Raw genomic sequence first — 23283 nt, forward strand, 5'->3', positions numbered from 1 at the left:
GTGGGGTTTTTTCCATTGCGACATCCTCTACAAATGAATTTAGATAAAAGTAATCACAGAAAGTCTCTTCCGAAATGTTCATTGTATGTATCCCAAATCAATCCACGATCTGAGCTGTTGTTTCAAATACTCAGTTAACAGTTTCTTTTTTTTATGTCAGCTTTATAACAGGGATTCCTTCTGTCTGTAGGTGTAGAATCTTCATAGTTCTGTCCCAGTTCCCACCATGAGTCTTTAAAATACAAGACTCATCCTTTTGTAATTAGACAATTCAATGCCAAATCAAACACAAGTTACTGGATTTAATGACAATGTAAAGCAAGTTTCTTCTTCTTTTCTAACGAGCCACTACTTTTTCCAGTTGGATTCTTCTGAAGTTACCAAAATGATACCTTTCCTTGCTAAAGATAAATAATCTCTAAATGACAATTCTTTTCAGAAGGACAGTCACCTAACACAGTATTTTTTGGATTTAATTCCTGTTGTTTACCTTTAAGTATATTTCCGCTCCTGGAAGAATGAATTAATTAATTATAGGACATTAAAAAGTCTTTTGGAACCTTAAACTGTGGAAGGAGTGTTCATATACAGGCTTGAAACAAACAAGGAGTCCGTCTGTTTCAGTTTCCAACAACAGCTGAGACCAGATGTTTTAGCGACCGGTGTGCCCCTACTTCTTGCATTTATTTTGCAATGTTATTGAGCAGGGGGAGGAGCTTTTTTTTGGCCCTGTGTTGGTCTTCTCTTTGTTTACAACCCTTGTAATTGTATAGGACCTTGGTAACCACAGCTACTCTGTAAGCCGAGTAAATTATACTGTCACAGAGAACGGAAATTTCAGTTGAGTCATCCTCTAGGGATATCCTACTACTTTGGTTCTTCCCTTGCACCTGTGGAGACTTGTTCATATGAAAATTAAGACTTATGGCTGAGTGTGATCCTTCTGAGCTAGATCCATTTTAAAATGACATGAATTTGGGGCCAAAAGTAATCTTAGGATCGTGGTTCCACTAGAACACAAAATTAAATTAAGAAAAAGCACTTAGGAAGATAAAAAATGTTAATCCTAGGTATATCCCTCTCAACTACTTTGAGGTGTCATCTTTGCTTATCCAATTCCTAATTTGTTTTCCGCTACATGCTGTGGAAAGCAGAAATTTCCACTAAAAATGGGACTTCATAGTTACTCAGTACTAGTTCCTAAACCCAAAGAAACCATGCTCTGAAATAGAAGACTCTTGCTGTCTCCTGGGGAGAGGAGGCGAGGGAGATGGGGGGGAAGAAGGGCCTGTCTAGATTCCGTTCTAATTGGCCTAGTTGCACCAAGGCAATTTGAAATGAGTTTCATATTTTTATACGAAATTTGAAATGAATGACTAATCTGATCAGCCTGTTGCTAGCTTTTTGCTCAGTACATTTAAGAGCTCCCCAAATGAATTTTTCTCCCCAGCATCTTTCCAAACTTGCTAGACAGAGGAAAGTGGTACTTGAACAATTTATAAGAGGTAAATTGATCCATGGTGCAGAGGGCCTTGATAAAGTTTATGGGCGTGTGTAGATGAAACAGGGGCCCTAATTTGAAGTGGTGGATTTTTAAACCCATCATTTCAATTTAGAGCCCTTTAAACCTCTGTGTCATGCACACACCTCGCACTTACCTGCCTCTCCGGTGGTGGGAAGGGGAGGGCAAGCTGCCAACAAGCGGAGTGGTCCCTGGACTGCAGGGGCAGGGGGCCTAGTGCTTCCCTCCACAGCAGCGGCGTCCCCCACCCCAGGCAGCCCCTGCCTGCAGGCACCCAGCTCAGGCAGTCCCGGGAGGCACAGCAGCTATGGGGGGAAGCACCAGGCCCTGCACAGTTCATGCAGGCAGGCTTCAGGGGTGGGGAGGAAATCAGGCTCATTGCTTTTCTTACATGGAACCTGTTTGCCCGGGGTTGCTGGCAGGCTCCCTACAGGGCTTCCTGCAGAGCCACAGAGCTGCATGGAGTCCAGTGCTTCACTACACAGCTGTAGGGGCAGCAAATCATTTCAGGTGCATTACACTGCTGAATTTCCTACAGTGGCGGGAATTAATGTGCAATATGCCGTGAGGTGTGCAAACACCAACACCATTAAAGCAGTGCAAAAGCATTTAGCCCGCTTTAAAGTGTCATGCACACACGCCCCTCATTTTGTCTACACATGGCCTTGGACACTACTTACTAACCACATAAGGGTGATATCATAGGTCATCAAATAGAAGCATCTGTCATGGCACCCCTCAGTTGGAAGTTTGGCTCTTATATCACTTAAGAAATTTTGAAAATTTAAGGAACAAATTTTCACAGATACTCAAGCACCTAAAGAAGGAATTTTCAAAAGCATGTATCAAAGCAAGCCAACTCCCATGGATTTCAAACACTTTTGAAAATCTGTCCTAAAGTAACTTGCCCAGAGTTGAGCAAAAAAATCAGTAACAGAGTAAGAAGCCATCAGGTCTTCCTACTTTCTGCACTTGGGAGACATTCTGGCACCAGTGAAGTAACCTAGAGTTTAATCAGGCAGCATGAGTTCAAAGAAGAACAGGATCACTCTGTCTCTAATAAAGCAAATTAAATAGTAATTAAGTTTTTCTTCCTTGCATTATAGTCAACTGCCTGACCACTTACAATGATATTACATCTAAGATCAATCCTCATAGCATGGATCTACCACCAGCCAATCAGCTCGCTCCCAAATTACTCTCTATTTTATAAAGTAGACATAGATGTTAACATGCAGAAATTAGATATAAGCATTGTTTTCCCCAGAAAGCACAATGGAAAGCTGGCATATGTGGAGGTTACCAAAAACTGAATCTAGTTCAAGCAGGATTTGTTATTTTTAAATACCGTTGGCTCTCAAGTAAAGACTATTGTTAAATATAAATCAGCAGAGAACTAATGTTAGTTAGAGTCTTCCTTTAGCAAAAGTTTTAATGCTTTTTGGCACTTCATCCAAAGGCTGAAAAAGATCACACGCCTTAGGCTCCCCTGTTTGGCCTGTTCAGAATATGCATCAAATATTCTGGATGTTTAGGATGAAAACCAAGTGTGATATAAAAATCCTCTAATCAATAAGACATTTTGTAAAACACTAAATGTATAAATGACAGAAAGCCCTAGCAAACATTTAAACTTCTTCAGAGTGTTTAGAATTTGTATGATAATGGCAAGGAGGAATTTGCCTACATAATATAAAATTTATGCTAAGTCTTTTAGGCATTTTTCAAAATATATGTTTTAAACAAGTGCCACATATGTAAATGAACACCAAACACTACAAAGGTTAAACAACATGGTTCTATTAAAAACTATCTTCAACCATGGCACTCAGTGACAGCAATACAATACTTTCTTCACAAAGCAACTAATATAAAAATATGCCATAAATTCATTTATAGACTAGTATTCTGATACATACATGTAATTATAACATTCTTTATATAAACTCTTTCCTGAGATATTTTGAGTAGTTCAATTTTGATGTATTACTGGATGCTTTATCTTTAAGGTTTGCTTTAAAATACCTGTAAAATATTTGGTATGTGTAGGATGCTAGCAGTAACACAGAAGTAGCAATAAATGCAATTAAATGACACTGGAACAGCCTTGAGAAATGTTGCTTTTAACCATGTTCCACACATTTTATCCTTTGACTCCTCTGAGGGGGAAAAAATCTGAAGGTACAGCTAAGAATTGACAAAATGCTGGAAAAGCATTTTAGGAATGTTAGAAGTTGGAGTATAAGATAAATGACACAGAAAAAGCCATAATTCTTGTTGGCTATGTATTGCCTCAAAAAGCAACTGGACACGTTTTAGTCAGTTCACAGTATAATAAATACTAATCTGTTTTGGAAGAGCAAATGTCTTTTAGGGTTTCAAGCTCTTCAATAAGTTTCTTGTTCTGAACTTCTAGCACTGCAACACGACTCTCCAGACATTTTATGTATTCTTTCTTCCGACGTCGACATTCTTTAGCAGCTTCCCTGCAAAAAGCAGAAGTAAAAGGTGCAAACAAAAAGGCTATTTGCATGCTATAAGAAAATGCAAATTGAAGAAAGCTCAGCAGAATATGGAGACTATGAATGAATTCCAATTTCTGGAACATCTCCCCCATTACGTCTGAAAGCAGTAGGCAAAAACTGTGTTCACAAGGGTCACAAGTGTCCCTTCCTCAAGTTCACATGGCAATACGTAGAATTGCTTCCTCTCATGCCTTGATTAAAGTTCATAGAAACAAGGTCCAAATCAAAGACAGTTATTCTGCTTTATGGCAATAAAGATCTTTGAGGGCCTTGAGTTCCTCAATGAGAGTCTTGTTTTGGTTTTCAAGCACAGCCACACGATTTTCAAGACATTTGACATACTCCTTCTTCTTTCTGCGACATTCCCGGGCAGCTTCCCTGGAACCAACACAATGCAAATAACTACAGGTACAACCACACTCCAGTCAGAACTGGATAAATACAATTACCTACAATCCCTAAAATTCCACAGTAAATCACTCTTTGGACAAACAAATAACTAAACAATGATCTTAGACAGCTACATCATTGAACAGCCAACCTGAACCCACAAAAACAACCTGTTAATTAACGCAATTTGCTTGGCATCCACAATATGATGAATGAGTTGTTATACAGATGAACCGAGACAAACACAATGAGGACAAGGATCAGCTGTTAACAAGCTGCCTTCAACTTGTACAAAACACCATGGCTAAATGCCTTCATTTCTGAAAATAGCATTTTCTGTTCCCATCACAACCCATTTTATGCGTTTCTGCAGGTACTTAGAACATCATCTTCTGCAATCAAAACACTTAACAACAAAGTTAAAGAAAATATAGGGGTGTTCCCTTGCTAAAATATAGGTGTACCAGCATTCTCTCTTCAGATTCAAATCTAGGTATCTGGTTTAAAAAACTACTCCAACTCTGACATTTTCAAACAATTATGAACAGGACTAGTCAAAATGGCATAATCTTTTTTCTTTTAAAATTGTTCAGTTGCACCCATTTACTCCCCAATTTCTTTTTTTCCCCCTAAAATACAAGCAGCCATAAATTATACCAACCTAAGTCATAATTCTGCTACTCAAAAATTAAAACAGTTTGGGTATGATTTTTCAAATGTATGTGACTGAATTAGGTACCAAATTCCACAGACACATATATTTAAGAACTTTTTAAAACTGAATCCCCTTAGCATTTACAAGATTTTTATAAATTGGCGTCAAATTTCCTGCATGCTGTACATAAGAGAGTGGTAGCTCTAGTTTTGCAACTGAAGAGAGAAGACTTGAAAGAGGAGAAAGCATAAGAAAATGCAACAATCCTCAAGAGTGACTTAAAACAAAGACAGGCATGAGAGCAAAGCAATACCATGAATGTAATGAGACAGCATTCAGTATGTTAGTGAACTACAAAGCAGACCATTTCTTCGTAAATGCATGCTTCTAGTTCTCAGCAAGTTTAACAACTGCTATGCAAATGCATAGATAAGAAAATAAACCCCGAACGACAGTCAAAAGAATGCAAGAAGAAAGCACAGAAGGTTTGTTTATTGTGCACATCAGAAAGACTTTATGCCAAGAAACTAAAAAATACAGACAATTTACCAAATGTCACACAATTCTATTTTACTCAATTTTCCTAAAGCAGATTTGCTTTTGCAATAATGTCTCTCCATCAGTATAGTATTACGTAACAGAACCTGCAACAATCATTTCACACTACAATAAAAATCTCAGACACTGCATGCTTGTCACGGGTACTTTGTGACACATGAGCCTCTCCCCAGTTTTTTTCCAGCCAAAGCTACTCAGTAAATAGTTTCAGGCTCACCAAACTTCCTTTATTTTTGATGAATGTACTATTCACTGCTAGTCACTACCTAGTTCTATTGTTAAGAGCACTATCTCTGAATATCTCTGCAAAAAAGATCAATCATGAACTCATTACTATACATATTTAAATTCTCATAATTATGTTTTGGGTTTCAAAATCTATGGAGATCAGTAGGACTGCTCCTTCACCTGAGTGCTATTAGTTTACACTCTCTGTAGGCACAGGAAGACAACACAGCATTGATTTCTAATCTGCTCTCATTATGAAGTTATTTTCCCAGCCACAAGGTTTAGGATGAGGGCTCAGATTTTGTAATGCTTTTTTTTTGGGGGGGGGGGGGAGGACTGTGCTCCTCACCACTCAGTAGAATATTTAGGATTTAGTCAATTAGTGGTAATTATTCAATCAGTGCTATATACAAATATATTTGCTGCTGTGCACTTAACAGCAAAGACTTCTCTGTTCTTTCTTCAGTTGTCACGGAGGACTCTCAACTTCAACAACATTTTATTTTAATACCTTACTCTTTCCAGCAATCACTAATCATTGTGTTACAGTTAAATATCCATACCTATTTTTCATGAGTCTTAGCTCTCTTTTGCGTGTTGCCTCCTCTGCTAGCTGCTGAGGGCTGTGCAATGTTCCCGGTGATGCTGCCATTACCACTCCTTGAGGCAAGGCAGTGGTAGGAGTTCGGATCTGATAAGCTGGCATGTCCCCAGTAGCAGCTGTATAAATATATATATATAAAAAAAAAAAAGAAAGGTTTTACATTATACAAAAACATGTCTGTTAGTATCTAACTGAAACGAGATTTCTGCTGATATATTATCTAGTTCTCTGTTATCTCAAATATTCAGCAGGCCCATGAGGTCCAAAGACACTAAAGCTAACAAATACAACTAGATTCTCATGTCTCTATTACAATATATGAGTTATAAAACAGATTTTTAAAACAGTTTTTATGGTTTTAATTTGAAACTGGGTCTCCCCAATGGCCTCTGTTCTCTCATTCATTTCGAAAAGCCTATTTTTCTATCTTTTTAGAACACCTAAACTTTCAAATACTATTTACAAGGAAAATCATGCAAGTCTAATAAGTACAACATGTGTCACATTTAAAATTAATATAAAAATATTGACTCTCATGCATAAAATTAAGAGGAAGTTCTCTACTGTTCACATCTTAATATTTTCCATACTACTTCAGAACAGAGAACTTAACTTTCCTTGGCCCTGAAAATTAATACACAGAATCAAACTGCAGTTGCTGTCATCTTATGTGAAATTTGCACTGCCTTTTTTTTAAACATGGTTCCAGTAATAAAGGAATGATTCAATTAAACTCAGAAAAGTGTTAAAACAAAATAACCACACATATTAACAAAATGAATATACACAAACTCGTACCATTTTGGAGAGGTGAGAAGGTAGAAAAAGGGCAAAATCAATTAAATAAATTAGCTTTCTTGCCATCTTCTTTCATAGTTTCATGCCAACTGACCCTAAAGCAATATCCCAAGGTTACATGAAATGGGACAAAAATAGATTTAAAATGTTATCTTCCTCTTCAAATCAGAAGATGGCCTTCTAAGAAAGGTACCAGACTAAAATGGATGTATGGGTGCAGGTCTTGATCTTTCTGTGTAATTGTGGACATTTACCTTCTGACTAAGCAAAGTATCTCATTTTGTAGGTAGTTCCACTTAAGTTAGTAGGACTGTCTCACAGTTGATTAGTTGTAAAATGAAAGTATACTAATTGTTTAATTTCACCCCTTGCTGGCCATGGCTATTCAGAGCATGAGCTCTTTGGGACAAGTCTTTCACTGGGTATGAATTCAGCAGAAAAAAGAGAGATGATTTTACCTATGAATCGTAGATTTTGTCTATGAAATCTTCAATGAACACAAACTGCTAATAAAAACAAGACAAGTTTGTAGGTCAAATTAAAGACTATGGAGTTTAATTTGATCCCAGAGCTTAATTTGACCTGCAAAATAAAATAAGTATTACAAACTGCCTTCCTTTGAATAAAGTTTTAATTCAAGTTGGCTAATGTGAATTAAAAACAAAATTTTGTATATAGCATAGGACTTGCAAAACTGTACCTTCTCCTCACAAGGGCATATATATAGGTACTACTATAAGTCAAATACATAATGTTAATAAGGCCACCATAACATAGAGCTAATTTTAAGATCCAAAATCATGGCATGAGAGGAAAACAACTGGTTTGTCAAGCAACAGAAAAATCTTCTGGCACAGAAAAAGCTTCAAAATGTTTGTCACATTATAATATAAAACATGATTGTGCTGTAGCATCTTCAGTGTTCTTTAAAACAGGTCAAATAAAATGTCACTTGAGCTTTAATTATTTCTAAACCAACCGCTAACTATTTTTATGATGTCTACAAAAGCTGAAATATCACAAAGAAAAATGGTGTTTTCCTTTAAAGATCAGATGCTAAAAACGACACAAAAGTAGAAATATATGGTATGTCCACCTATCTGACTATTTATAATGTTTGCTGTTCCTTTAATGCACTAATACTCAACCAGGGTACTACAGCACCCTGGGGTGCCTTGAGATCCTTCCATCAGACTCTCTCTTGAATGCTCCACCACCACCATTTCCTTTCTAGACACTATTATCAATATCCAGAACGGCAAAATACAAACCATCATAGACAAGTGACCCACGGATCAACATACATATTCTGCACAAAGCTAGCAATCACCCTAAACACACCAAGAAAGCTGTAATATATAGCCACATTTTCCAATACCACCGAATTTGCACTGAGAAGAATACCCGCAATTGTCACCGCACAAATCATAAAAGAGCTTTCACCCAACAAGGACACTCCTCCACAGAGATAGATCATACTTCTGAAAGAGCCACTCGGACAACACATGAAGATTTGCTGCAGTACGAAAAGAAAATCCCCATGAATTGCACACTGTTAGTTATGACATATCATCCTTCCCTGGAACCTACATGGAAAAACCTCAAACAACTGCAACCCATACTGGAAGACACAATTCATAATGGGATCTTCCCAGAAGCACCCATCCTAGCCTTTAAACAAGCACCAAACCTCATGACCAGAAGCAAACTTCCTATGGCCCAAAGCACACCAAATGGGTCCAGACTATGCCAGGACAAGAAATGTAAAACCTGCCAACACATCTCCAACACTCCCACAACAACCACATCCCACAACAGAACTATCACCATTCCTGGATCTTACACCTGCACCTCCAGAAATGGTATACATCTCATCCAGTGCACTGAAGGCCCTGATGGAAAATGTGTAGGAGAAACCAAACAACAACCATGTACCAGAATGAATCCACGTCAAAATTCTATCTAAAACAAAAATACTTAAAAGTACCTAATTACCTGTGAGTGCACACTTCTCACAAGACAACCACTCTCTCTCCAGTCTCTCAGTTCTAACCGTCAAAGGGAATTTACAAAACACCTTTCATAGATGAGCCTACGAACTTCACTTCATAAATCTACTGGATACAAAGAAAATCAGGGATTAAATACAAACATTAGATTTATGGCACACTAGCCAACTGCCTGTCAAGAATGACAAGGTGGGGGGAGCAAGCAGGGGCAGAGCCCCATGCCCCCACCCTTCCCTCCTGCTACTTGGGGTCCAGGCCCACTCCCCACAGCAGTGGCAGGGGGAGGGGAGGGGAGGAGCGGGCCTGGGCCTGATACAGGGCGTGTTGGGGAGGACCAGGCCCAAGGGAGGGGAGAAGCTGGCTTGCCACGGTTGTTGGGGGTGGAAGGGGAGCAGTGGGCCTGGGTCAATGTGGTGGCGGGGGACAGGAGGAGCAAGCTCAGGGCCAATGCGGGGGAGGGAGGAGTGGGAGAGGAATGGGCCTGGGCCCAAAGGGGGGAAGAGGCAAGCTGATCCTTCCCTCCCCCTGCTCCTCCCCAGGCCCACTCCTCCCCTGCCCCGCACTGCCACCGTGTTGGCCCAGGTCTCCTCTTTCCCTCCCCCCCACCACAGTGCGCTCCCACTCCTCCCCTACCACCACTGCGTCAGGCCTGCAGGCAACAATGATGGAAGGGGGGAGGGGCAGGATGAGGCCAGCACAGGTGGCTTCACCCCCCTGCGGAGTCCTGACCCCACTCCCCACCTGCGCCACCACCACCTCCAAGGAGCAAGGGGGCAGGGGCCAGGCCAGCTCCAGTGGCCTTGGCTGCTTCTCCCACCCCACTCCGTCACCACCTGCAGGGAGCAGGGCATGGGGGGCAAAACCCCCACATTTCATCGGCTCCATTGCCGCTGCCTCCTGGGAGCAGGGTGGGGGGCAAAAGAAGCTGATCTGGTCTCGCCCCCCCCCCATCACCCGTGTCCTTGCCATCGTGGCAGTGCTCCACCACACTGCCACCTCCTGTCCAATGCTGTATTCGCACTCTGACTGGCTGTTTCAGTCAGCAAATCAGAGCACAAATCAAGTGTTACAGACAGACAGACAGATTAAGGCTTTTATAATATCAGAATTATTACCTGCCTGCCAGTGACAATGCATAGAGGGTGCATGTGCACCCGCTGTGAGTGCTGGTGCACCCCCTAAAAGCAGCATTCCCAGGCAGGAGAGGCAGGCAAGAGCGCTGGTGCCCCCGCTGAGAGTGCTGGCCAGGGAGTATGCAAGGAGAAACAACCCCCACCTCCTGCGGCCAATCCCACCGACTCGGAAGTGCACACTGCTGCCAGTTGCGGATCAGTAGGATCGACCGTGGGGGGACCCCCCTCTGACTTGGGAGGCACCAGCTGCCTATGCTGCCTGCCATCCAATAATCCCAGGTAACCTCGATACATTTTATCAGCTACATTCTATCACCAGGTCAACATTCCCCCTTTACCCACCACCCTGTCTCTCACCTATTGTCTCCCACCCCTCTGATCTTTCCTACCACACATTTGCACTTTCACGGACCTATATTTTGCATGTTGTCTTATGCTTTTATTCCACCCAAGAGAGCACACAAACACCAGAAGAATCTCCCTATGCCTGAAGAAAGGTGTGTGCCCAAATGCTTGCAAAGACCAATTTTTCCAACCATTTAGGTGGTCTAATAAAAGATACCACAATTACCCAAAGAACCTTGTCTGCTTATTTTGTTTAAGTGTTTTGTTTATTCCAAATGAAAAGCATACTTCTTTTGAGACTGGCAAAAGAAGTCTTAGAATCATAGAAAGGTACGGTTGGAAGGGACCTCAGGAGGTCATCTAGTCCAATCCTCTGCTGGATTCTTAAGAACAACTTGAACTGAATGTCTTGAAAAATCCACCACAAGAATTATGGCCCAACCCTGGAGCAATAGGAAAAGTACACTGAGACAGGAAACAGAACTGGAAATAGTTTATCAAGAAAGGCATCACTGTGAGAATGAGGGTCAAGATGGGAGGTTAAAGGTATGGATAGGGATGGCATTATGAAAGGTTCTAATGGGAAGGAGATATTCTAGAAAACTACGCTTTGATACTGTTCTATGTAATTTCTGCCTACATACCCTAGTGACAGCTGCTTTACAAATACCCCAAATAACTAACAGAATAAAATATAACAGCCTACTTAATTTTGGAATAGGTGGAAAGTCTCAACATAAAACCAGTCATAATTTTTTTTATATTAATTTAATTTGATTAACAGGACTCTTGAAGTAGTCATGCTCCAACATTTGTTATGCTAATGACTGCTATAGTTGGTATGGTATTACTATCATAGGGAATGATAAATCATTATAGGGAAAGAGTCAGTGAGTCTGAATTTCTACAACTTAAAAGACAAAAAAAAGAAATTTAAATCCATACTGAAACGCTTTCAACAACACAGACCTCTTTGACAACAGTGAGACTCTCTACAGGTTGAGGAGTCTATCATATGCATCAGATTATAGGATGGGGGCTTCTGCGTATAAAGCACTTTTACTAAGCCTTTATGTAGAAGAAGGATACGTCCACAACTTGCCTATCTTAAGGCTGCACAATGAGCAACACAATGCCCATTATTCATATGCCTTTAGGAAAAGCTTTAATACATGTATTGTAGTAATTTTTTTCATAATACAAACCAAATTCACAAACACCAAGGTCAATGGAGTACTGTGGCAACAGCCAGTAGGTGGTAACTAGCAAAATCATACTGCCTGATCCACCCACCCTCAGGCAAGTGTCTTTCACCATAAAATTATAGCAAGTGAGGTGAAAAGTAGTCACTGAAAACCTGATGTTGTATCTGAGTTCAGGTACACAATTTACCATGATGAAATTTAAAAAAGGAAAAAACCCACATTAGTCTTATAAATGAAACTCTGCTAAGGAATTCATGGGCAACGTATCTACATACAAATGTAAAAACTAACCCTTGAAAATGTTTTCCTATTGAGCACTAGAGAGCATTCCTGGACTATTAGTTTTTATACAGGCCAGTCAGAGGAGAGAGAGCAAAGAGAACATGTATGCCCCTACATGCATGCCTGTATCTACACACCCACACACACAGTGGCTACATATCTTTAATATATATCAACCTCCCCTGGAACTTACGTAAGGAGTACCTTACCAGAAGGTTTTAAATTTCACTTCAACTAGCTAGACAGCTCCTGCATTATTTAGACAAGCACAAGACCCGAAGTGGGGATCTATAGAAGATATTTAGCTTTGTATTAATACAACACAGCATATGAAATAGCTTTACTTAACTACAAACAGCATGCAGGTGCAGGTTGCTAGCTAGTTAACATTCCAAATCTGCCAGTGGCATTTGTTGAAGCAGAAAGGAACTGACTAAATCACAGCATGACTCGGAGCTGACGTCAATGTGTAACCTGTTTGGAGTTTAACTTTTCCAGTTCCCCGCTGCAACACGATTCCAGGAAGTCTAATGACGTCAGCCCTTTGAACTCAATTAGCTGAGGAACAGACCATTTTAAACAGCAGAGGAGGAAAAAAAAAAGGCATTACAACATTCACAGGCAATCGCAACACTACAGCTCCTTCAAATCTGATTGTGCTCTTATTGTCTTCAGCAACGAACATTAAAAGCTTTTCTTATATACCTGAAACAATGTACATTTTACTTACAGTTATATATTTTAAGTTTTGATAGGCTAAAATAACCGGAAGTGATAGTTTGTTTATTGCTAAACCAAAAGCAAGACCAGTTAGTTGTACAGATCATTTAGAAAGGAAAATAGATTGCTGCAAGCTAAAGTTAAGAATACCAGTACTAAACACACTACAAAGTGCTTTTAAAAGAAAAATGTCAAATCAATGTTAAAATACTGCTTTAGCTATAATAAGGAGTAATAAACTAGCACCATTAGTGCCATTCACACTGTAAGAAGATTACATTAAATGTCATGTGCTACTGTGAAATCTCTGACTAAACAGTGTATAGAAGCTACTATTTTCACGACTGGAAAGATTCCTACCTGTTTCATCTCCTGTTACAGCCATGATCAGCTTCTGCACACGAGTCTCTTGTTTCTCTATCAGAGCTCAACATGAAATGTTCCCAACTAGCAAGCATGTGCAAGATTACAGGCAGAAGTACTGACATCACAATGACCTCACTTGCTTACCACAGTCATTAATATGCTTTGTCACTGGAATGGCTCACTGGAACTGCAGTCCAAACAAAATTCCTTCTGCTGATATACCATTTTCCATACTTCTGAAGCCTACCATTGTTTTCTTCCTAATTAATATATTTTCTTAGCTTACAAAACACACTCACCACATCTCTATCTGGAAAAATAAAATGAGATGGGACCTTGATATTTGTAAAAATGTAAATAATATTTCTTGTCTTCTAATTTCTGAATTGCTTCTGTCTGCTCTAAATCTGCATATAACAGTTAAAATGTGGCAACCCTCAAATTTATAGGACATAAGGACATCTTTGTTCCCCTGCAGAAGCTTTCACTGAGAGACCCTACCCATACTAAAACTCTCTCTGGATTAAAAAGCATACAATCTCTTGCAGAACATATTGGTGATACATGATTATTACAAGGGAACTAGTACCAGGATCCATCAATTTCATCTTTCTATCTTATACAGGACAACATCAATCAGAGGGGAGAAAAACACAATGCATGGACAGAACTCAAGCAGGTGACACAGGGCTGAAGGGCTCTGCACCACCTTAGTTCTCCTTAGCAGACCCCCAAAATGCACCTTTGAGAATGGTGCTGCCTTCCAGAAAAAAAAGTTCTAACTGTCCTATAATTTCATCTCTCTGGACATGGACGTACATGTACACAGTATGGTACTGTAAAAAAGGACAGACAACTGAGGCACCAGCCCCAGGTACCAACCCTGGAGGGGAAACAAAAAGAACAGCAGGTGTTCTGATACACAGCACTGCACTGTGCAGTGCAAATGTTCCTACAGGCAAAGTCATCCAAACCCTGCCTAAATGTCTCAAATACATGCTATAATAGTGACACCCACTCTTTTAAAGACAGAGCTTGTAGTAACCAAAACACGAAGAACACTTATACAACCGTTGAACAAATATAGGCATACTATAAGCTTACCCACTTTCCCATCCAGACATTCCCATTACTCCATCTGGGGCCCTTACACTACCTTTTATTATTTGTCCATATACTATTTTTCAACCCCATGAGTCAGAACTTAAAACCAAAACCTTCAGTATCACAGAACAGACTTATTTTAGGTTCAGCGCAGTAACTAGTTTTATGACAATGTTTCTCTATACAGGCGAGCTTATATGGAGAGACACAATACAAATACTTGTGCAACCTGTTAGCAAAGAATGAGACATTAGCGTAATGCTGGATTCCTGATTTCTATTTTTTTGGCCCTGGAATAATATTGCGGTCTAGTTTTACAGACAGAACTGCTACAAGTAATAGCACCATCTTGATTATCTTCAGACTAAGTCTAGTAACACTAAACACAAGCCCATGAGCTTCCATCATGAGCTATATAGAACCACAGCTCAACCATGAAGGCAGCCAGACTTAATGAGCCATTTAAAAGAAAAATACAATTTCGCAGAAATTCTACTTTTCAGATGGCGCTCATTATAAACCTGTGTATTTGATTTAACCGCAAGGGAAAAGTAGAGATACCCTAGTTCTACAGTATGGATTACAAAAGGAACTCATTTAGTATATCCATTATAAATAGGGTGACCTTAAGTCCCAGATTTTGGAGGCGTTCTCAGCATCCTGGCCACTGAAGAAAACTGAAGCAAAAGTCCCAGATTGGCAGAAACCCACCTACACATGCGGCTTCTGAGTCACATGCCAGACACATGTGGACAGGTTCAGGGCAAAGGGGGACTTCTTTAATTTTCTCCAGGGAGCCCAGCCAATGGGCTGCTCCCTGGTCGGGACTCTACTGCAGAGTTACTTGTGCTGTAAAGTTGTTGGGGGAGGAGCCACAGGGTATATGCGTGTGTGTGCAAGTGTGTGCGTGTGTCTATCCTGCCCAGCCCTGCTCCTGGGAGCCATGGGAGGGAGGGGGAAAAGGATGTGCCTTGCTGTCCTGCTTAGCTCTGTTCCTGGTCAGGGGTCTGTGCAACCATGCGTGTGTATCCTGCCCAGCCCCACCCCCTCTCCCAGATTTCCCTCAAATTATTATGGTCACCCTAACTATAAACATCATTGGCAAAGTTCATGAGATTGGTCTTCCTTATATTAGAGAACTAAGCTGCCGCAACAACCAATCCAAGGCTGAAGTGGGGCAGGAGCATGCCTGAATCAGAGCAAAGGTAAGCAGCAAGGGGTGAGGGGGTGCAAGCAGGTGGGGAGTGGGAGAAAGGGGGACCAGGGAGACGCAGGGTAGTGCAAGAGAGCAGGCACAGTGGGGGTAAGGGGCAGGGTTCAAGCTACTTGACTCCCCTCTTCTGCCTGTCCCCCCCACTGCCTCCCCTACCACCTGCCTTCCCACTGCTTTCTCAGCTGCAGTGCAGGGGATGAATTTAAGGTGACTCTCCAATAATTAGATTCTAGACATGGAAAATTATAACAAATTTATCAATTTTCTATGTCCAGAATCTTAACTATTGGGGGGTTGTCTTGGATTTGGATAAATGTGGTAGTGTTGTGTTTTCTTTCTTATTCCGTTTCTTATTTCAATGTCGCTTGTAAAAAAAACAAGATCATATGCAAGCCAGCCATATCCAGTAGTGAGGGCCTTATAAATGGAACAGCCATAAAGCAAAATGGTTTTCTTCCTACATTACAATAAACTCTGCTATCACAATATTAGGTGCACAGTCAACTATTAAGTGAACACAGACCACAAAGGTGATTGAACCAGTCCTACACAAAGGATTTCTTGCATGTCCTTTCCAGTACTCCTGGCACACATTCAAGGATTTGTTAAGAATTACATATCCAGTAAATTCCACCACCTCTCCCTATTCTGACTGACGTAAATGTGTTGAGTCCATGTAACAGACTATCAGAAAAAGCTATGCTAGATCTTAACTTTTTTTTTTATAAAGGAAAATACATGTACTCTAGGCATTTTCACAAAATAAGAAAACAGTTTGGAATTTTTTTATACTGAATAAAATATAAACATAACAACACCTGAAATCCGGTATATTTCAACAGTTTAAATACCATAACTTTCAATTCATGCCAGTTCATTCCAATTCAAGCCCTGCCAGAGAACACAGCTTAGGCAAAGCCCCCATGCCAGGAGAGAGGGAGCACCTGTGAACAATTAGCTAACTGCTTATATAACAATGAGGCTGCCCAGTTTTCTTCTTTAGCCTGAAGCTATGGGTACTAGTTTGCTCTTGCCCTCCCCTCCTCCTGCTTCCCTTCTGCCTGCCTGGCAGCCTTCGAATTCCTGTTGGGGTACCACACAGCTTCCCCTCCCCACTTCCCTCCTAGACTGTACCCTGCCCCATGCTGAACAATAACCAGTATGCTAACCAGTTATAGATTCATAGGTTCATAGATGTTAGGGTCAGAAGGGACCACAGTAGGTCATCAAGTCTGACCCCGTGCCCTGGGCAGGAAAGAACGCTGGGGTCAGATGACCCCAGCACAGTGCTTGTCCAGTCTCCTCTTGAAGACACCCAAGGTAGGGGAGAGCACCACCTCCCTTGGAAGCCCATTCCAGATTCTGACACCTCTTACTGTGACAAAGTTCTTTCTAATGTCCAAGATAAATCTGCTCTCCGTCATTTTGTGGCATTGTTTCTAGTTACTTCAGGGGGTGCCCTAGTAAATAGAGCATCTGCTATTTCCTGCTGCCCTCCCCTGATGAATTTATAGGCAGCCACAAGATCACCTCTCAGCCTTCTCTTGCGAAGGCTGAAGAGATCTAGGTCCCTCAGTCTCTCCTCATAGGGCCTTGCCTGCAGGCCTGACCCTACAAGTGGTCTTCCTCTGGACCCTCTCAAGATTCTCCACATCCCTCTTGAAGTGTGACACCCATCATTGGGCTTACTGATTAATAGTTTCATCTTCCATATCCGTACCTTGCAGTGGTCTCCAACTTCTTTCCTATCCAGCTCCTACCAGAGACCTAGGAGTGTAGGAAACTACTATACAAGACATTCCTGTTACTCCCCATTGTCTCCCTATGTCCTTACACCAGCATGGCTCCAACCTATACCCCTGTTGTTCCCCAAGCATCTACAGCTTATAAGAATGTCACATAACCTTTATTAAAATGCTTAACTATTAGAAAAATCAGAAATTAATTTAATTTATTAAATGTGAAGCAACTTCACAGCAACATTCTACTAAACTCAAACAGCAGAAACTCTCCTATTGTTGTATCACTATTGAATACCTTTTGGGAAGGAAAACAATGGGCATAGCAGAAAGCAATTTCATCACAGTGTTCCTTCCTTAACATATTTCCTCTAATGTTCATTAATTCTTATGAAAAGAGAGCAGAGGCCTTTATTGAGCAAAGCAATCCATTCATCTCCTAACACTAAATTCTCAAATTAACAATTCTTTGCTGATTTAATACTACCAAAAACCAGAACACAAGCAAAAAAAGCACATAATTAAAAATTCAAATAACTTAAAAATTTAAAACAAAACGATACCTTGGACAACAACTTGGCTCCCAGGTACAAAAAACTGCTGTGTGCCATCAGGTGTCTGTGCTGCATATTGTACAATTGTAGCACCAGGCTGAGGAGCTCCTGAATTCGTCATTGTTAGTGTCTGTAATCCCTGGACACCATCAGATGCTGGATTAGAAATCTGGATTGCTCCACCTTGGGCAATAGCAACTAAATATTGAAAGAGAAAAAGAGAAACATTAAGAATAGAAATATGTACATGCAAGATACTATATATGCAACTTTAACACATATATAAATATGCACGATTATATATGCAACTTTTGAAAGGTTCCCCACCCCCTCAGGCAGAGATTTCTAGTCATATCCATATTTAAACAAATTTGCAGGGAAAATACTATGTTTGTGTTGAAATTGACCTAGATTGATATATTTTGGCCTCCCATATGTAGCCATCTCAGTTTGCTTCACATCAGTTTTGTGTCAGTCAGGGAAAGCACTTCTTGGTGTCTTTTTTACGTTATATTCCTGAGGCTCTTAAAACACTCTTCTTTTTATGCAAAGAGAGAATGATAGATGATAAAAACAGAGCAGTATCTTTCGAACCTTCAGAAATATGGGGAAGGCAGTTGCTGCCAATACCAACAAACTCGAGAAAAAATAAATTGAAATTTATCCAGCCCTTCCAAATGATGGAAAATACTTGGGTTTCAGGAAAAGGAAAGGCTAAGGGTCTGGCTCCTTTTCTCATGTTAGGACATGCAGGCTTAGTCTCAAAGGATTTAAAAGTCTTATATATGAGAATATTTGGGTATCAAAATTTGATAATCAGAATCTGGTCTTATGCAGTCAAAAATAAGTAAGAAAACATATGTAAAAATCTTGCCCACATTTAAATACTTCCATGCAATGTGAAGAACTGCATAACAAAGTATTCTGACAACATTTAGTTCATTAGGAGTATGCTAATTTAAACAGATGTTCACAAGTAGTCACTTAAGAACAGGAATATATTCATTTATACTCGCTTACTATGAAAGAATAGCTACTCCCCAGGAGCAGCAAATACATATTTTTCTATCCAGATATTTAAAGTGCACTCATCACCATAGTATCTAAATGGTGCAAGATGGTATACGTATTTGCTTAAGCACACATTCAGCATTGCCATCTCTTGTGGTCTTATAGCAAAGCTCCCACATTTGCTGGTTTTCCTAAAGCCTCAGCTTCTTGGAGTCATTGGACTACATGAAAATATCAGATTTCATTATTTCTAAAAAGGAAGTTTTTACTTTTCAGTTGTACAGAAAAGCTGGAAAACATGAAATCTAAAGCAAACAAACAAACAAACAAAAACACCCAGAAGAGGGGGAGGGTTGATAGTTATTATTCTTTTAAATGTCATATTTTAAATAAATTGCACCCATTGTGGGTGCCTCGTGATTTGGCTGCTTGAGGTTGGCAATATTGTTTTATTTTAAAAAATAATGGCTTGCACAGCTAAAGGAAGATCTCTTTTGCTCATAGTGCTAGGAGCATGTAGGGCTTTTAACATAGCGGACAGCCAGGTACTACTAATACACTTATATCCCTCAGTAGAAGGTGGCCCAGCACTACAACCATTCTGCTCCATCAGCACTCAGTGAGTACCAACAGATACCAGCTCCTCCTCTCTAAAGGCTCCTACCTGCATGACTTTATAGGGATCGTGCTAGATCCATCCCTTTAAAAAAAATGAGATCATATGTCAGCGATAATGGGATGCTGTAGAACCTTTTTGCCAACAGCATGCCAAGATGATACTCAATGGTACAATCACCACTTCCTACTAATATTTCAGAATGCATAAGAAATTAACTCTTGGATGAAAAGCAGCTGGCCAAAGCTAAAACTAAACAAGCTATGATGGTCAAAATGGGAAAATGCTTCAAAGAGCTAGCTAAGAAGTTGTTTCCATCTTCCAAGGAAAGCATACAGCCACCCTCTGGGTCCTATTTGGCTCCTTGTGAAATTTGGATGACTGGGTAGTACCCTTTAGTCATGCTTTTTTTTTTTTTTTTTTTTTTTTTTTTTTTTTTTTTTTTTGCCTCCAGCTTGCTAAGAAACTTCATCTTTCTCCCTGACAAAGACCTAGATACAGTAATTCATGCATCTGTCACCTCTTGGCTGGAACTCATAGTTTCTGACAACGATGCACAAAGTCCAACTCTGTGCCTCAAGCCACTCTAAGTAAAAGACCTGAGCTCCAGTTCTGCTGGTTCTAATTCCAGGTTAAAGCACTGGTTCCAATTTTAGAATTAAGGGATCATGCTGAAGTTTTAACCCATGAATCACCAAGGAAGCTGTACTCCTTTGGACAATATGCATCTCATAATCCCAGAACAAAGCACATGAGAACTGAATTTTCCTTTTGAGGGAATGTACCTATGGAACAAATGTCCCTACAGAATCATTTGAATGGGGAAACTAACCATCCGTAAGAAACACTGTACGCCTTTCCTCTTTCAGGAAGCTTTTTCACCATAAGTGATATAAATAATTGAAGTTACATGTGTTCCATTCCTCAACTCCAGTTTTGGGCTGCACACTTCAAAAAGGATGTGGACAGACTGGAAAGAGTGCAGAGCAGAGCAACAAAAGTGACTTGCAGCCTAGAAAGTATGATTTATGAGGGAAGCAGCTGAAACAGCTAGGGTCATATAATCTGGTGAAAAGAAGACTGGGGGTGGGGGAAGAATTTTATAACAGCCTTCAAATATCTGAAGGGAATTAAAGAGAGGATGGAGACAGGCTTTTCTCTGTAGCCACAGGGATCAGGACTATGCACAATGAACTAAAAATTGCAGCAAAGGAAACTCCGGTTGGGGATTAAGAGGAACCTTCTAATTATAAGGGTGTCAAGCATTGGAAAAGGTTACCTAGAACTGGAGAATCTCCATCCCTAGAAGTTTTCAAGAGCAGTTTGGACAAACACTTGATTGGGATGGTTTGGTCTGGGATGAACCTGCCTTGAGCAGGGGGCTGGACTAGATGACTATGTGAGGCCCCTTCCAAACCCCACTTTCCTAAGATCCTATCAACTCCCACCAGAAGTAAGCACAGCTCTGACCCTAGAAGACACCTCATGAAGTCTACCAACAGCTTCACTATTACTAGAGATTTTATATAGAAGGCTCTCAAATACTATGATGATGGGTAACAACACAGAAGCTAAATAGTGGATTCCTATATTAAATCGCCCTAAAGCTGACACAGAGCTTGACCGTGGCATCCCCACACTGTAAGTTTTTTTTGCATGTCCTAACACCTCCTGAGGATACGAGAAACCTGATATTAAGTACTCTTCATCCACAACTGAGGATCTGTGCCTCAAAATACAAGGCCCAAAAGCAAGAAGTCAGGCAATGCATGGTAAACCCTAAATTTCTCTTTGCCATTAATTAGTAGCAAAGTACTGAGCAAATACTGTGAGAAAAGAAAAAAATGCTACACTGTCTGAAAAATGCTACAGTACAGATACGCCAAAGTATAACAAAAGGAAACTGATGTGCAATTCCGTTTTTTTAAATCTTATTAACAGGAATTTGTGCTCATTTTCAAAATTTAAACATTCTGATTTTTAAACATATTGATTTATTTAATTATAATAAAACAGCAATATTTTAAAGAACTTGCATAGAATTTGCCACAAGAGCAATTCTTGGGACATAAAAGGGGAAAGATGACCATCCTAAAGAATATTTTCTCCAGAGGATCACCGTAAGTAAAAAAAAACCAAAAACAACCAAACAACACACAGCAAACCTATGTAAGAATGCCCACAACTGCCACCAATAACCTCAGGCCCAAGAGGTGGAAATATCAACCAATGTAAGCACACATATTTTTCAGGCTTGACAAAAAAGCACCTCTAATTTTGAGCAGCTTCGCCAAGAAAAAGACAAGGACCCAACTAGTGAAAAACAGGCCCCCAGCTGGATCTGACCCTGAGTTAAGACATCTAAATTACTACTTTCTGATAAACATGTAGGTTTGAAGAATCACTGCATTGTTTCTGCACAAACCCAGAGGAATTCTCCTTGCATGACAGAGATCATATTCACTGAAACCATAACAAAACTGATCCAATGCAAGATCAAAAAGATTTAAGAGAAAACGTTATATTTTGGATGACAGAGAACAGCAAGATTTCTGACTAGGAAAACACAGAACAGCTGAGCCGAAGGAATTTTCACGGTGAAGAAACATTTATTCTTTGTTATGTTCAGTAAGAACAATCAATGTTGATTCTTAGTGTCAAAAGCAATTTAGGGTCCAGTTCTGCTCCCATTCACATCAACTGCCAAATTCACATGAACTACAATGAAGCAAAACTGGATCATAATTAACTTCAGCATTGTTTTAATTATATGTACAGAAGATTTCTTCACAGCACATTATTTTAATTTCCAAATGCAGATAGTATCTTCTGACATTTATTTTCTTTTATTCAGCAATTCTTGCCTCATGCTTTACTTCTGGGCTTCCAAAGACATTCAGGTTCTCCCGAGACAGCTATATTTTGGAATGCATTTTTCACATTTCTTTAAAATAAATTCACTGAGAGTTGTCTTATGAAATTGTACTTTGGTCAAGATGATTCTACATTTAAAGCTGAGCACAACTAATAAAATATCTTTTAAAGCTGACTGCTACAAGCTTGTGAGCACTTCCCAACAGTAAGAAGACCAGTACAAATTAACTCTACACCTTGCATGAGTGAGAGTGTCATAGAACTGAAGCTCTTACTTCTTAGATTCAAAGAATTAAAAGATACTATGGAGAATTCATTTGTTCATCATTATAGCAGTGTAACAATGAACCTGAAGAACAGGAGGTAATTCAGTGCTAAATGTACATTTTGTTTTCCTAGTGTTGAAAATTATTTTGTTTTACCAATTTTAAAAGGCAGCTAAAGGAATGCTGAGAATGTTTAACGTATTAATATGTTTAGAAAAATATTCTGTCAATTTTTTAATTTCTATTGTTAATATTTTGATAAGCTTCCTTTTTTCACAGAAGTCATTGGAAGCAGCAGAACTGCATACCACTTTCCTGCCATTATAGCAAAGGAAAAGAACTGCTCTATTTAAAAGAGCTCTTCATTATTTCTGAATATGAGAAGACCTGAAATATAACCAACTCACTTTAATCTTCAAGTTTTGTTTAAATTCTGTGAAAAACTATAAAAAAAAGAAGAAAAGTTTTATGGAAACAACCCATGACAAGAAATGACTAAACAAACATCAAGCCAGCAGAATGAGACATGAAATGTTATAGGTAAATTTAAAATAACACTTTAGAAA

General features: G+C 39.8%; 1 protein-coding gene across 3 annotated transcripts in view; it reads right to left on the reverse strand.

Annotated features, from left to right (window-relative positions):
* Positions 1–3298: 3298 nt before the first annotated feature.
* Positions 3299–23283, reverse strand: part of CREM (cAMP responsive element modulator) — a 44252-nt gene continuing 24267 nt past the window's right edge. For 2 of the 3 annotated variants that reach the window (XM_019508191.1, XM_019508193.1), the window contains 3 exons: positions 17960–18148; positions 6442–6598; positions 3299–4425 (listed from right to left, as the gene is read on the reverse strand). In XM_019508191.1, coding sequence (XP_019363736.1) covers positions 4281–4425; positions 6442–6598; positions 17960–18148 — 491 coding nt within the window. In that variant the 3' untranslated portion in view covers positions 3299–4280. Of the gene's footprint in view, positions 4426–6441; positions 6599–13334; positions 13438–17959; positions 18149–23283 lie in introns of those variants that run through there. The other variant, XM_019508192.1, reaches the window with a different exon arrangement.

Source organism: Gavialis gangeticus, unplaced genomic scaffold (genome assembly GCF_001723915.1).
Source record: "Gavialis gangeticus isolate Ggan-Ray unplaced genomic scaffold, GavGan_comp1, whole genome shotgun sequence".
In the NCBI taxonomy this organism is placed as follows: domain Eukaryota; kingdom Metazoa; phylum Chordata; order Crocodylia; family Gavialidae; genus Gavialis; species Gavialis gangeticus.